At 37.2% G+C, this 14,181-nt stretch overlaps 1 protein-coding gene across 6 annotated transcripts in view; it reads left to right on the top strand.

Annotated features, from left to right (window-relative positions):
* Rps6ka3 (ribosomal protein S6 kinase A3) overlaps nt 1-10,431 on the top strand; it is a 108,986-nt gene extending 98,555 nt beyond the window's left edge. For all 6 annotated transcript variants that reach the window (XM_071606729.1, XM_027927349.2, XM_071606730.1 and 3 more), the window contains 2 exons: nt 4,527-4,667; nt 5,207-10,431. In XM_071606729.1, the coding sequence (XP_071462830.1) occupies nt 4,527-4,667; nt 5,207-5,329 (264 nt within the window). In that variant the 3' untranslated portion in view covers nt 5,330-10,431. The remainder of the gene's footprint in view (nt 1-4,526; nt 4,668-5,206) is intronic.
* The last annotated feature ends 3,750 nt before the right edge of the window (nt 10,432-14,181 follow it).

Here is a 14,181-nt window from a genome sequence, read left to right as displayed (position 1 = left end):
AGTTCTGAGGGGAAAAAAACTTAAAAAGTAGTATATTGAAGTGATGTTAGTTCAAATAACTTGAACTCCAAAATGGACCGTTTATTTTGTTTCTTTCCCAGAAGATGTCAGTTTGGCCTTATTATCCTTACAGATAAAGCTACTTCTTACTGACAAGCTTGGTGGATAATAATGGTGGTAGTGTAGTCTTCATTTGTCTACTATGTGCATCACACTTGATTTCACCTCAGTGTCTCATGTAATACTCATAACAACTCTGTAAAATAGATGATAGTATCCCCTTTACAAAAGAAAACCAAGGATCAGAGTTTTAGTGTGAACTCGTCTATGATTACGCACCAGGAACATGTAGATGCTTTAAATAAAATGTCTTATTCCAAAGCCCTTGTTCCCTAGAATAATTACACCATGTTCTAGTTTTGATTCATGTTAAGAAGAAAGAGTCTCAGCTGGGCGTGGTGGCAAATGCCTGTAATCCCAGTGACTCAGGAGGCTGAGGTAGGAGGATTGCAAGTTCAAAGCCAGCCTAAATAAAATACAAAATAGGGCTGGGGATGTGGCTCAGTGGTTGAGTGCCCCTGAGTTCAATCCCCGGTACCCAAAAAAATTAAAGAAGAAAGGGGATTCATCTTTTTCACAATAAACAATAGCATAGTTTTATAGCCTCTGCTTGAAGCCAATTGAAAAGCCCTTCTCTCTAGATCTGCCATCCCAAGAATACCACTGACTCTATATGTTCAGTTTACTGGAAGAAAATTGTTTTTTTTAAAAAAGTAAAGTTTTACGCTTCAAAATAAGAAAAACATAAAGGAAATGAAGAAACATTGGTAAAAGTGCTGAGTTTTCTTAGGGATGGAAGCTTGAGTTGAGATGATTGTGTAAATAAATAAAGCATATCAAAAATTTATATAGGTTCTTTTGGGATAAAGCATGAATCCTTAGCTAACCAGTTTAATGTATATACATTTAATATTTGTTTTTTCACTGCATTTAAAATGAAATATTAGACTGGGGTGTACGTTGGTGGTAAAGCACATGCTTAACACGAGGCACTGGGTTCAATTCCTAGCACCACAAAAAAAATTTCAATAAAATATTAGCCTTTGTTTCATTTTTCTGGGTACCTGTTTCCTTTGTAATTCTCTTAATGAGCACCTACAGTGTGCTTAATAAATGAAAGCTGTAGAGATAAAAGATAGAATTCCTGATCTCAGGGAGCTCAGAATCTAAGAGGCAGCCAGAAATGCACAATTGATAGGAATACTACAGAGGGCACAAGAGAAAATAGCTGATAAACCTTTGTGGCTCCTGCTTAGGATTGCGAGCTTACTCTGGGTTTTATGGAACTGTTAAAAACATTAAGTAGTGCAGTGATCAGATTTTCCTTAATCCATTGAGAAGTATATCAATTAATGTTCCCAAATAGTGAAGTATCAGAAGCTACACATTTCTTGGTTTTTTAGTAAACCAAGGCCAGTTGAGGTTATCTCTATAATTTTCTCCTTATTTACTTTCATTCCAGTATGATTTTTGGTAGGAGAGAATAATATGGGTGAGGATGAAGATACATATAGAGCACAAAAAATTGTATCCAACTAACAGCCTATCTTAAATTCACATTATTACTAGTAACTTTTGCTAATATGTACAGTTAAGACTTGTGATTGCAAGCATGATGTAACACTGATTACTCACAAAGTAGGAGGGAGGGCTTTCTCTGTCAATTTGGGTTTGTCCCTTTAAGAGCAAGTTACATTATGTGAACATTATCAGTCCTTTCGTGCCATGTGTATCACATGTGGCTTTGAGAAGAACAGGAACATAGCCACTCTTTACTGAGCATTTAAAAGACAAGGACTGTGTTATCACTTTTACCTACAGGACCAGTTCATTCAGTACTTACTAACCTAATAAATACGGACATTACTTGTAAGACTTTGTATATTTCAGGTTATGAATGATGAGGACCTAAACTAGAGCATCTGTGATGGAATTTGGGCCAAATAGAAAATATATTTAGGATGCAGAATAGACTTGGTAACTTATTGGACATAAATAAAGGATATATTGGCCAGTCATGGTCATACACCCCTATGATCCCAGCAACCCAGGGGGCTGAGGCAGGAAGATTGCAAGTTCGAGGCCAACCTTGGCATCTTAGACCCTGTCTCAAAATAAAAAATAAAAATGGCTGGGGGTAGCTTAGTAATAAAGTGTCCCTGAGTTCAATCCCAGTTCTTTGAAAGGGATGCGGGGAGAGGGAGAAGGAAAGAAACGGGTATCAAGCTTGCAGTCCACATTTCTACCTTGGGCAAACATTGCAGGGGGGTGGTCTTTCAACAAAAAGTAGAAAATGAAAGAAGCTTTGAGAAGAGCAGTGGTTACGGATTTGGACATAATGAATTTGAAATGCTTATGTGACATAATACTTGTATGTCCAATAGGCAACTGGCCATATGGATGCAGGTTTCAGAGAGAAGTTTGGGGTGAAGTTTGAAGTTAGGAGTTGGTATCATCCATGATAACTAAAAAGCCAAGGAAGGAATTAAAGGGAGTGCCACTACTTAAAGAGAAAACCAGGACTGGAAATGTAGCTCAGTAGAAGAGCACTTGCCTAGCATAGACAAGGTCTGGGGTTCCATCCTCAGGGCCACAAGAAAATATGGAGAGAAAGAAAAAGCTGAGGAGGAGTGGCCATTGAATGGGGTAGCAGTAGGAGAGAGAAATTCAAAGTGACTTGGGCCAAAAATCAAGCACACGGATTAGATTAAAATTATGAATTTGGTTTTGCCCTGGACAGTTTTGCAATATTTTATTCATTTTAAGCACTTTGGCCCACTTTCAGAATTAGATAGGAGAGATCGCTACTTTGTTCACTTTTTCTTTTTTTCTTTTTTAGACTCTTCCTTATTGAATGACTGACTGATTTATTGATTGATTGATTGATTGATTGAGATGGGGGTCTTTCTATGTTGCCCAGACTGGCTTTGAACTCCTGGGCTTAAGTAATCCTTTACCTGCTTCAGCCTCCCAAATAGCTAGTATAGGTGCACACCATCATACCCAGCTTATGTTTTATTTCTAATTCTCTTCAGTAACTTATTCCTATTCTTAGCTGTTAATGATAACTAAAAGAAAGAAACCATACTGCCTAGTAGGAGAGTACTTGGAGCAACATTTTCCCAGTACCCTATATATAGTCAACTGCTAGATTCTGTTAGTTCTTTCTTCTAAATATTCCATTTCCACCCATTTTTCTCCATCTCTTATATCCCTACTTGAAGCTGTCATTTTCTAAAATGGAGTCTCCAGGCTTGCCCCCCAAATCCATTTTCCTCCACGCTTAGTGATTATGATCTCTCTAAACTATAAACTTATTACCCTCTTACCTCCAGATTTGCTGATACAACTTACAAAGGCCTTCCTAATCTAATCCCTTCTCAGCTCTCCCACTTCATTGGCTGCCACATTCTCCTTGACAATTTGTACTGCATCCACATTGCACTCCAGGCAGTTCCTCAACTATGACCTGTTCTCTTGAACCTGAGGTCTTTTCTCTAAATGCACTCCCTTCTATCTACCTGAAATACTGTGTTTCCCCCTTCCCTTCTCTAATCCAGCTCCTGCTTATCCTTCAGGTTTCACCTTCCTCTTAAGAGGTCACTTTCAAGCCATCCCATCTAGTTGAGGTCAGGTGTCTCTTTATTTATGTTCCTCTAGATACACCTTGTACTTACTTGTCCCTCCCATCAAAGAACTTCTTGTTTGCTTTGTCTGTCCCTCACTGAATTGAAAGCTTCATGGAGTCAGAGTTCTTCTCTGACATTTATAAATGACAATTATGTTATCATTTTGAAAAGGTGTAAAACCATATGGTGGTGACATGAATCTATATTCTATGCCTAGGAAGGTGTTTGGATATATACTCAGTGTTAACAGTGATTGCCTCTGGAAGAGTGAAATTATGGGTGTTCTTTATGTTCTTTCATTTCTCTGTATTTTCTGGTTTATGTGTAATGCCCGTGAGTTGCTTTTGAAGTAGAAAAAAATTTTTTAAAGACTCCTGTAATCTTTGAGGGGGGCTTTGAGGGGGGCATTGAGCCCTCTCCAATTGAATTCTTGTTATGGATGTTTATGTTCTGCTTTTCAATAGCAACACCAAAGTCTTAGGTAGTTGAATATTATTTAGAAATAAACCTCCAAAAATGTCAGAAGCTCAAAAAATCTGAGGGGGAGAAGAGCCAGAATACTTAAATATATATAAAATGTGGTATATTGACCCTTTATTATGCACCAAAATTATTGTTACTCAGAGAGGAAAAAAGAGAGATTGGAGTATTTTTTTTTTTTTTCCAAATTGTCATCTTGGCCAAATTGCTTTGAGCCCAAAGGACTGCTACCAGGAAAGAACAGTGTCATAGAAGCTAAGGAAGAATCTTTACCAGGATCACATGCCACAGAAATAGAAGCAAAAAAATAAGAGAGGGGGCATTCAACTTATTTTACTCTTTTTCTTCACATAACAGGACCTGGTGTCAAAGATGCTTCATGTAGACCCTCATCAGAGATTGACTGCTGCTCTTGTGCTCAGACATCCTTGGATTGTCCATTGGGATCAACTGCCACAATACCAACTAAACAGGCAGGACGCACCACATCTAGTAAAGGTGAGCAGCCCCATTCAGTCAGTGTTTTTGTATGTCCTCCAGAAGGGTCAGGGCCAGAAGAGACTCTGAGAAGCCCTCTCATACCCTCAGCAACTTACCTTTACCTTCTAGTATGGGGTCCTCTTACATGGCTGACTTAGAAAAGTCAAGGCATGCCAAAATGTCAGTAATAAAATTAGTTTAAGATGACTTTTAAATTTCTATCACTCTACAGAAATAGGTATTCACTAACAATAAGGACAGATAAGTTTATGGATGTTCCTTTTTTAATATATTAAGGATTGCAAAGTCACAAGTTGAATAGTCCTGAGAAAAATAAGGACCTCTTGTTTTAAACCCATCCCTATACTTTCAGATCTAATTCCAACCTCCCACATTGGTCTGAGTTTTAGTTAAATCAGAGGATTTGACCAGTGTGGCTGTTTTCATTGTGAAAGTAATAAAATCTATGTACATTTGTATATAAAAAAATCTGGGGGAAAATGTTTATTTCATATTTGAGTACATATCACTTTGTTACCTTTCGTTTCTTTTCTCAGGGTGCCATGGCAGCTACATATTCTGCTTTAAACCGTAATCAGTCACCAGTTTTGGAACCAGTAGGCCGCTCTACTCTTGCTCAGCGGAGAGGTATTAAAAAAATCACCTCAACAGCCCTGTGAAGTGACCTCAGTGAGATATTTGGTACCATGATGTAAGCTGATAGCACAAGTTCTGGCGACAGGTAGCACATATCTGAGAGACACCTGCAAGCACACACTGTCCCAGCTGGTACCCATAATGCTGCTGCTCCTGCTGCTGCTCCTGCTTTCGTCTCTTCTCGCTTTAAATGATTGTTAGCAAGTTAGATTTTCCTGGAGCTTCGGATGAAATGAAAATGAAAACATGATGAAGATATATTCACTGAATCAACAAGAAAAATAATGAACATATGAATACCACCTAAAATACACTGAATAAAGTACTCTACACCATATAGCATTATTTTTATAGGAAATATTTCATGTCCCTTAAATATTCTTTGTTAGTTATAGGGATGGACAGTTTATGTTAAGCACTTAGCTTAAACAATCCGTTTATATTAGCACTGTATCCCTTGTGCCATCCAACATTTTGTATGTTTTTGTAAACAGTTCATATACAGTACATTTCTGTACTACTTTCTTTAATGTATACATGCCTTGTTTAACTTGGAATCTATTATTAATCAATTGACTATTAAATCTGATTAAATAGTTCACCTGGATTAACAGTATTGTTGGACAGCCCTAAAAATAGCCACATGTGGAACAGCTGTTGAATGTAATACTTTCAAAATGTACATATCTTTTCCCCATGTCTGTTTCACTGGTTCATTTGTTTGTTTCTTAAAGTCAGGTGCTCTGTTAGACTAACCTAGAGAGCTGTTATGGTACAGAAAGTTATCGTGTGGGGGGCATGAAATCAAGTACACCTATGAAGTTAGTCCATATACTTTGCAACTCCTTAGGATTCTTTTTTCTTCAACTAAGGAAGTAATCCTTGCATTTTCACTCTTACATAGTATACATACTTAGTATTTGACATATTACTTGGGATCTTGCCAATATACATCAAAGGCCTTCAAGAGTCATGGTAAAAAGTTTGGTGAAGGAAAATATAGCATCCCGTAATTGAAGTCCTATTGGGTATTTCATGTTTAAATAAATACTCTATATTAAACACTAATTTGAATGTAGTAAAGGCCACAGGCCTCTATATGAAATTGGACTTAAAACTTTGTTATTTTAGGGAATAAAACATTCTTGATCAAACATTATCTGTTCTAACCTGAAATCATGGCTAAGTTAACCCAAGTGAATATTAATTGTTTTCTGAATCTCTCCTGATGATTTAGACCTATATAATTCTTCCTTTGATTTCAGAAATGACCGACTTTCATGATGGCTCCTGGGTCCACTTAGATTGAAGTGTTCATTATCTACATCTAATTTGCTAGTTTCGCGAATTTTTTTTGATGAAAGAAACTTCTGTACCCATCATTACCTATATCTTTGCCAAACTACCTAGCATACATCAATATGTAATGTAAAAAACATAAGAGCAAGGAAAAGGTGATTTAACGTACCTCATCAGGAATGTGCCCAAACAGATCTAAGTCATGTACTAAGCCATTTACGTCAGAAATCTGCCAGAAGCTTTAAATCTTCCCATAAGAATGTTCAGCCAAGAGAGTGTGCTTTATCTAAATGTTTTGAAAGCCACTTTTAATTCCTTAATTTCTCCTATATGCAATTAAAGACAAAGAGGAAATTTATAAAATTCCTTTTTGCACAACAACAACATAAAACCCAACCAAACAACATAAAATGATAGTTGCATAGAAACCAAATGTATGTTTACCTTCTAAATGAAAAATATAAAAGAGGAAGGGTATCAGAAGATCTAGATAAAAAAATTTTTAAGCTCTTGAGTGTACGGATGCTAACTATTAAAAGCTGCTTTCTGTTGCTTGGAAAGAAAGCTGTTTTTTTTTTCCTTTTCTGTTCAGTTTTTCAAGCCATGGTCAACCCAAATTCTTGTCACTTTTTAACTGTTAATATAATTCTGAGCAAAAAATATTTTCGGATTTTTGCCAGTGATGTTACTCCCTAATTGTTTAGAGATATTGTCCACCATCATCTTTTAGAACTAGAAGTAAATATATAAATCCTTATAAGTTACCTGGTTAGATTTTATCATATTGCATGTAAAGAACCTGTGACCCAAATCAAAGGCTAGAATTCTTCTCTCCATTTCATTTTTTTTCTTCGTAACACCATGCTGCCTTTCCTTCATATTATCCCCTGACCAGTAGCCAAATTAAAAAAAATTCTTAAGGTAGTCATCTACTTTTATATGATACAAAGATTTTTTTTCCTTTCAAGGATCATTGCCTTCTTTATCTAGTCAAACTGTCAGTTTATTGGAGAAAAGCAAAAGTGAAGGCTTTCTGCCTAAAATGCAGTTTATTAACTTAAATTGTTCTCTCTGTGGTTCTGATGTTCTCATTGCCTTTGGGCAGACTTGGCCAACAATGTGCTCCAAGTGTAGTGTTTGTGCTTAGTTAAACTTCTCATTAATTTCTCAAAGTCCCAGTTCTTCCAGACCTCTATGGTTGTGGTATTGAGAACCCTGAAATATTTTGCCCTTTACAAGTTGCTGCCAATTTTTCGAGCTTCTCCCAGGAGTTGTTAGTCCAGTCTTAAAGCTATCAGTACCTTTTACAAACTTCCTCTTAGTTTATAATACACAATAATATTCAGAATGATGGATTGCATTTAACATTGCCAAGCATGCACTGGAAAATATGAATTACACTACCATGCGTTTTGTATCTTCCCTTTCGAGTAATGATATTAAATGAAGGTAAGTTTTTTGCCCATTTTTATTTTTCCTTTTTATGAATCATTTCATCTCTTCCTGGTTTATAGTGATATCTTCTTTCTAAATACATTAGACCCCTGATTTTAACAGATTTTATGTGAGTACATTTACAACCCCAGAAGTCCAAAAATGTGATTTTGGTAGAACCTAACATCAAGATGCTGTGAGGCTGCCATGTGGGAAAAGTCACTTTTGAGTATCCGAAGAAAGGGTGTGGTGTCTATGCAGTAGAATTTACCCATTTCACATGCATTGCACTCCAGTGAGTGGTTTTGAATCAAGCATTTCCTGTCTTTTTTTAAGAAGTGACTGCTGTTGGGATCAGATACATCAGGGGAGATGGGGCTTTTCATTTAGCTGTGACCTGTACCCTCAGCCCAGGCAAGATTTGAACAGAGGGTGGGTGAGTGCAAAGACTCCAAGAGAAGATAGAATGTGTTTGGTAGGAACACGACTTGGTAGGCCCAGTCTAGAATGAGAGTTGGCATTCAAGATTTAAGGACCTTGGCACAGATGTGCTTAATCATATTGAGGCCAGCAGTGCACACTCCTTGGCCTTGATAAATGACTTACCATTTTTTCAGCTGGCTTTACTATATTTTATAGAGTAAACTAGATCTTATAGTGGTATTAAGCATTTGAGATTTAAGAAGGTATTAAGACAGATAGCTCAGGAATGTAAAAGGTCTATTTTCTGTGATTCATAAATACATAGGATTCCTTAGCTGATCTTGGTGCTTCAACCAGAAGGTTCCAGTTTAGATCTCTCTGTCCTGAAAGGTTCAATTCCCTGTGGCTAATTTTAAACTGGGTGTATACTTTGAGCCTTATTTAATTCACAGATAAGTTGACTTAAGTCAGCATTTTTATTTCAATTAATGAAAATAGTCCTCTTTCAGCCCCAGGTTGCTTACATTTTACTGGTCTCCCCCTAGTGACCATTAGTGGAGATCAATTAACGAAAGAATAAATTCACTTTCTTGAGACTGGTATTCTACAGAGCCACACTTAACCACTTTTTGCAGTGAAGAATCTACAGAATGATGATACCCAAATATGGATACCAAGAAGAATTTGTATCTACAATGTGCTTTATGTATTTTTGACACTGCTGCATTCTGTGTGATCAAGTGACTTGTAACTGGTTCCAATGTGACTGAGTGTTCTCAAAGAATAGTAACTAAGTCAACTTAATTTTCTTAAGTCTGGTATTACTATCAATCTCATTTACCACTTTGATTCCAGTCTTTTAACTGTTAATAACAGAGCATACCAAGGGTTGGGATGAGAGCCTACTTCCTACCTCTTCAGGCACTTTCCTCATTATTTTGCCATATAACCTTGAACTGCATGATAAGCTGTTTAAATATCCATGACTTCTCCCAGCGTAACTAGCAAAGTATATGACATTTTGAATAGAGATTAGTGGAAAAGAAATTTAGAGATAGAAGTTCAGAGGTGCAAACCTTAAGAAAATGTCTTTAGAGCACATACCATTTGAGTAAAGTATATGTAAATGTATATGAAAAGAGAGTTGCTATAATAGTCCTCTCTAAGTAGATTAGTTCAATATAATGGAAGTGAGCATCTTTACTCCTATTATCACTGTAGTACTGATTGAACTGTATACTGAGTCTTTCAAACAAGTATTTAAAATAGAACTTTTAAATACAAAGCAAGGACATAAGGATAAAGATTTTGGTTTGTGTGTCTATATGTGTAGTTTACCATCTAAAGCTTTGTTTTTTAATTTAAAAAAGCTTCAAGGTATTGCCATTCATTAGCATCCTTAGTGATTATGGGTGATGAGTTTGTGATTCCTAAAATCATATACATATATTAGTTTATCTTAATTTTTGCCCTAAACAAAAGGGAAGGTCTACACCTATGGGATGTAATTATTTTGCCTTTTTCTCCATGGGTGGGAATGGGATGGGTATCTCTTCAGCAGTTTTTAAAAAAGAAAAATCACAAATATTTTTCTACTATTATATATGATCTTACTTTATACTAGTTTCTCTCTAGTAAAGGCATGCCAGAAGCCCAAGTTTCCATATCACAAGTTCTTACATACTGTACCCTTTATTGGTGGTTAAATCACATCAGATGCTTGGCACTGCTGCCATATAATTATGAATTGCTTGTAAAGGATCAAATATCACTGAATACTTTAAATTGTTTTACTTAAGAGTCTAATCTGGGAAGTTTGCAAATCGTACTATTAATGTGTAATCTAAGCTCTTTCAGATGTATCCATGAATAATCCTGGAACAATATTGCTTGTATTCCTGTCATAGAACAGGTTTTGTAATCTTTAAAAGAAATGAAAATTTATATAATAAAGTTTCAAATAAATTCACATATGTCCCTTTTATCATTTTATTATTTTGATTATATGATGATCAAACCTTATAATATGAAATTATTCTATCCAAAGCATATTTTTGAAATTGTATTAATAGAACTTAAAACAGGAATACTTCTGAAATAAGTGCAAAATAATTTTGTTATGCATCATCTTGTTTGACCCAAAGGACTTGTCAGATCAGACACACATAACTCACATTAGTTACACATCTTACCAATACAAAACCTGATTAATGATTTGAAAGATACAAGTTAGTAGGCACAAATGAAACATTCTTTTCTTGGAGAAGTCCAAAATGATCAGATTCTACTCCAAAAATGCCCCTTTCCTTCCTCATTACAGTATATTTTGGGTTCAGAATTAAAGGATAAATTTCCTGGTGAATTTATATGTGGAGACCTTGTTCAAACAAAGGGAGTCATTTGCTTTTTCAGCTTTGCCTTTTCATACCTCATTATTTACACAACTTAATGATGAGCCCCTGTTCTCTCCAGTCAGCCATACAGCATGAATTGCAGGTTTTACAATAAGCCGTCTATAAAGACCAAGTATATCTTTTGGGAGGGGGGTACTGATGATTAAATCCAGGGGCACTCAACCACTGAGCCACATCCCCAGCCCTTTTTATATTATTTAGAGACAGAGTCTTGCTGAGTTGCTTAGGGCCTCATTAAGTTGCTGAGGCTCACTTTGAACTTTCAATCCTCCTGCCTCAACCACCAGAGCCGCTAGGATTACAAGCATGCACCACCATGCCAAGCTGACAAAGTATATCTTGCTAAAAGCATTTAGAAGGATTTTTCCATTGTCTTTCTACTAGCAAGTCTCATTAGCATGTTTGAAAGGAAATTTGAGGTCACTGATTTCTAATAGAGAGGGTACTTAATAATAAGCCTGAAGTTACCCCTTTTCCTGTAAATGTTTTTATATTCTGAAATACCAGATTGGGTGGCTTAAACAATAGAAATTTATTTTCTCAAAGTTCTGAAAGCTGAAGTCCAAGATTCAGGTACCTGCAGGCTGTGACCTCTGTCTTTGACTACAGATGGTGCCCTCTTTCTGCACCATGGATGTCCTCCTCCTCCTCCTCCTCCTCCTCCTCCTCCTCCTCCTCCTCCCCTTCCTCCCCTTCCTCCCCCTCCTTCTTCTCCTTCTCCTCCTCCTTCGGATTGAACACAGAACTTTGCCCATGTTCTAAGTTCTCTATCACTGAGCTACATGTCCAGCCTGTTCCTTTTTATAAGGGCACCAATCATATTGCCTTAGGACCCTATCCTAATGGTCTTAATTCAGTCACGTCTCAAAATACTGTGATATTTAATTCTGAGGTACCAGGGGTTGGAAATTCAACTTATGAATTTGGAGAAGACAATTCATTCCATAACAGTTGGTGCCGCAGTCTGGCTGGGCACAAAATAACCAAGCCGCCACCAAGCCTTGTAGGTTCAAACAGCAACTCTTTATTCCCGAATTCTCACCGGCACTCTATACACACTTCCCAGGAACACACTCCCTCCACCGGGCTCCGCGGGCCAATTCTCTCAGAACCCCAGAGAACTCAATGGAAACTCAAAAGTAGCAGGCACGATCCGCCCTAATCCCAGCAGGATCCGACCTAATCCTGGAGCAGGGTCACCTTTCAACCGTTCCCTCTGGCAAAAATGCCAGGCCTCATTCTGAGGAAACTGTGGCTCTCAACAAGTTGGTTTAGGTGTTAGCCGCTTATATAGATTTGGGTATTCAGATATGATGGCCAGTGGTAAGTTCTAGTTGGCATTATACTGAGACACTGTAAGGATGTTAACTGTATTTGTTTTCTGTCACTTTTGTAATAACCACAAATTTAGTGACTCAAAACAATGAAAATGTATTATCTTACAGTTCTAGAGGCTGGAAGTTTAATATGGGTGCCACTGGGCTAAAAAAAAAAAGGGTCTCAAGCTAGGCTGTACTTCTTATTTTTTTATACCTTTATTTATTTTTATGTGGTGCTGAGGATCGCACCCAGGGTCTTGCACATGCTAAGCATGTGCTTTGCCGCTGAGCCACAGTTCCAGCCCTAGGTTGTACTTCTTTCAGGAGGTTCTTGGTTAGAAGTGTTTCCTAGCCTTTTCCAGTTTCTAAAGACCACTTGTATAGCTTGACTCATGGAACCCTTCCTCCATCTTCAAAAGCAGCAGCATGCCTGGGGCTGCAGGGGCAGCTCAGTATTAAGAGTGTTTGCCTAGCACTCTGGAGGCCCTGGGTTCCATCCCCAGCACTGCAAAAACCAAACAAACAACAAAAAATACAGCAATAGCAGTCTGGTCCTCTTCATATGCATCTATCTCTCTGACCTCTTTCTTCTGCCTGTTTCACTTAGGATTTGTGTGATTAGATCTGATCTATGGAGATGATCTAGGATAATCGCTCCATCTCATGGTCAACTGATTAGCAACCTTCATTGCTTCTGCAACCTAAATTCCCTTTCACCGTGTGAGATGATATACACAGTTTCTAGGGATTTAGACATGGATATCTTTAGAGTTTACTAGGCTACTTGCCATGATTACCTAGAGAAATTCCTGACTCCTTAAGCTGACCTGGAGTAGGAGTATTTGTCATGGTCATGCTTTCTGCAGTTTTGTGTTAATCTACCTTGGATTGATAGAATTGACACTAAAAAATATAGGTAAAGGAAGTGTAGGATGATGCTTTAAAATATATATATATATATATACAGGCTGCCTAGGAATTAGGGTAGACATTCCAAGGAAACTGATTAAGCTGAGGCCTAAAAGAGGAAAGGAGAAGAGGAGAACAAAATGTATGGAGATTCAGACAAATTGGAGGTTCTTGAGAAAACAAACTGTTTTGTATATGTAGAGTTTAAAATATAAGAAGACTTGAGGCTTAAGAGGTAGGCAGAGGCCAGATCTTCAAAAGCATAGTTAATCTTATTAAAAATTTAAATTTCATCCACTCTATTTCCTTTACCACTCAGACTGAACCTCATAGCTTCATAATTGATCATCTGAACTTTTCTCTCAGAAGCACTCTGAACTTCCTAACCTCTTTGCCTTTATACTGCAGCCATTGAACAAAACTCCAATCTTGGATTGCTTTGGTTTATGCTGTGTATACACTTCTGGACACTGTATGTTGGAAGAAACCATACAATTATGCAAGCTGATACCACTGCAATCTAATATTTTCTAATCTCAGCTAAGTCCCCAGTAGTATTTGTCAATTATTTTATTTTTCCATGATCAGATCCATTCTCCCATTTCTTTTTCTGAACACTTTTATTGAGATACAATTCATAAGCCACAAAGTCCAATTTACAGTGTACAATTCAGTGGTTTTTAGTATAGAGGCATGCAGCAATTATCATTCTCATTATCCCCAAAAGAAACCTTATACTCTATTCCAAGCTACTATTATCTTTTCCTTGGATAACTGCAGTAGCATCTGGTATGATCTCTATTATCGTCTTTGCCCCCTACAGTCTGTTCTTTGTGTATGTGTTAGTTACTGGGAATTGAACCCAGGGCCTTGTGTATGCAAGGCAAGCATTCTACCAACTCAGTTATGTCCCCAGCCCCCATATTCTTAAAAGAAGTCAAAATAATCTGTTTAAAACTTCCTATGGATTTCAAAGATCTGGTCTCCTTACCTCTATGATCTTGATCTTACCTCCCCAAACTCTTCCCTTGGCTTGTTGCATTCTTTCCACACTGGACTTCTTGCTACTTCTTAATT

The sequence above is a fragment of the Marmota flaviventris genome, chromosome X (genome assembly GCF_047511675.1).
Source record: "Marmota flaviventris isolate mMarFla1 chromosome X, mMarFla1.hap1, whole genome shotgun sequence".
Lineage (NCBI taxonomy): Eukaryota > Metazoa > Chordata > Mammalia > Rodentia > Sciuridae > Marmota > Marmota flaviventris.
This window is presented reverse-complemented; position numbering and strand designations above follow the sequence as displayed.